We start from the raw sequence: 2500 nt of genomic DNA, 5'->3' as shown, positions 1-2500 counted from the left end.
ATAACCTTTGATTTTGCTTTCAGCGCAGGAGCCGACGGATTTTTTTCTGATTTCTGATAACCAAAAGATAATATTTCGTTATGAATTCCGATAGCTATTGAGTTTAACATATTAAGGAATAGGAACGTTGCTTTTCTTTCACAGTGCTTACCTCCATTAAACAATTTTTGTTTTTGATAGCTTTTCACTTCTGGCTTTTAATAAGGGAAATTCTAATCGCGAACTGATACTGTCAGGAAATGCCGGTCATTCACAATCCATACTTACGGCGTCATTCCACCCACAGAGCACACAGAGGGAACGTCCACATCCTACCGAAAGCCTGAATGGGTAACTCGAATGGAGGAGCTGAAGGAGGCGATGTCAGGTATAGTAGAGCGGTCTCGTGCACGCAGGAGTGGCTCAAGGCTTCAACAGTCAACATCCTCGAAAACATCTGAATTACCAGTGTTGCACGACTCCCAAGCTGTATTACAGTCCCTCCCATGTGTGTCCTCTCAGTCAACACCTTCTCTACCTTCATCCTCCCCTTCAGTGTCGCAGATGTCAGTGACAGAGGAACAAAAACTTTCTCGAGACTCTGTTCCTGGTGCTGTCATTGTGTCTGTTGCTCCTAGAATGTCAGTAGATGCTGATCCTGCAAGCTATGTATCGTGTGCTTCGGTTGGTAGTGTTGCCAGTACATCTGTAACTAGCATATCGGTAGACAGCCTGGAAAGACCTCCCATATCCCATGACCCTTCCTGCATGAGTAGTAGAGATACCATTTCTGAATGTGGCACAGAATATGGTTCTCAAACAGATACCGAGTGTCAGAGTGATTCCCAGACTATTGGATCCCAGGGTGATCGCTTGGCTCATCTTGAAGTGGCAAGTTCCTTATCTATCGGTGATCTTTCAATGGGTAGTGACTCTGTGTTTATTTCTGAAACTGAAACGGTGAGTGATGGTACAAGTCGACGGCCAAGTGCATACACAATTAATCCTATTCATTTCACTGAGGACCAAGAGACGCTCAACATATCAAAAACTTCGCTCATGAGTCCAAATGCAAAGCATGTTCATTTTAAATTTGATGCAGATACATCCAGCTCCGTATCGGAAGACGACCGCCCAACGGAATCGCCAAATTTTGCTCAAGCTGTTCTAACAAATTATCTAAGCTCACACCGTAACTCAATATCACAAGTTATTGAAGCTTTGAGCTCATTAGCACAAGCAGATATAACAGCAGAAATTGAGATGACAATTGAACAAAATAAGAAAATGAAAGTAAATGGCCAGCCTTTGGGTGCAGCAGGGAGTAGCACAACACAAGTAGACCCAAACAGTATACCTGCTATTGAGATAACTAACCCTTTGCACAACTCAGCCAATGCATTAGTGCAACTTAAGGAAGCAGAGATGGCCTTGCTTGCTAAAAAAGAAGAGAAAGAGGATCGTAATACAGGTAGTGAGATAAGTGTTGAGCAGGAAATTTCTGTGAATTCGAGTAAAACTACTTTACATGATGATAATGAGGATTTGGATGAATTTGAAACACTAGAGAAGATAGCCGAGCTGGAGCACTCACATCGCAAGAAACCAGAATTTCCAGCACTCCACATCCAAGAAAAAGACGAAACGGATGATAAGGACTTGGTAAAAACACAAGAACGTGAAACTTCTCTGAAAGAACCCAATATAAAACAATGCTCATCTTCTACCTGCACACAAAGAACGCAGCGGAAATCCATCTTAAAGAATAAACAAACAACAGAAGTGCAACCTTCTGCAGAAATAAAAGTTACTCGGCAACTGACGCCTACATTAAGAAGGCGCCCCATACTAAAGAAAAAAGAAAGTATGGTGAGCTCATCTCAATCAGAAAAACCTTGTTGTGCCAAAGAATCAATTTTGAAAAAGTCCTTGACAGGAACTCCAGAGAAAAAGAAAATGGATAAGGCAGTGACAAACACTACAAATCCCGAATCCAAACTGGTTACTAAATCTAAGTCAAAGTCTGAACAGTTGCCTGCCTCCATTACGAATACAGACTCTGGAGGGAAAATAACAAATGAAAGAGAAGCTTCATTAAGTCAAGATAAAAGCAAACTAATTACAGAGAGTCCGTCAGACGCACCGAGTTCCCCTCAGATGCAGACCAAAACGACCAGAATTAAATCTGCCAGTGCGCCAACAACTCCTTTATCACCCAGGAAGCAGCGACCTTCACCACCTAGTAAGCTCCCACTGGTTATGTCCCGTGAACCATCTGCTGAGAGTTTACGTGAATCAAAGCTTCCTCGATTTAGACGGTCGAACGAATCAACTCCCACATCAACACCACAGTCAATCAGGAAATTTTCTCCTAGGTCAGATGAAGGATTGTCAAAAATACCCAAACCGATGTCGAGAGAACAATCATTTGATAGCATTACGGGGTGTTTAGGAAGTACCAAGAGAAATGTTTGGAGTGAACCCAGCTCACCCATGTCTACTCCACAACTCATCAGAAAGA

At 42.5% G+C, this 2500-nt stretch overlaps 1 protein-coding gene across 40 annotated transcripts in view; it reads left to right on the top strand.

Annotated features, from left to right (window-relative positions):
* LOC113819561 (titin-like) overlaps positions 1 to 2500 on the top strand; it is a 175818-nt gene that overhangs the window by 96265 nt on the left and 77053 nt on the right. For all 40 annotated transcript variants that reach the window (XM_070128115.1, XM_070128094.1, XM_070128102.1 and 37 more), the window contains one exon: positions 287 to 367. In XM_070128115.1, coding sequence (XP_069984216.1) covers positions 287 to 367 — 81 coding nt within the window. The remainder of the gene's footprint in view (positions 1 to 286; positions 368 to 2500) is intronic.

Source organism: Penaeus vannamei, chromosome 12 (genome assembly GCF_042767895.1).
Source record: "Penaeus vannamei isolate JL-2024 chromosome 12, ASM4276789v1, whole genome shotgun sequence".
NCBI lineage: Eukaryota > Metazoa > Arthropoda > Malacostraca > Decapoda > Penaeidae > Penaeus > Penaeus vannamei.
This window is presented reverse-complemented; position numbering and strand designations above follow the sequence as displayed.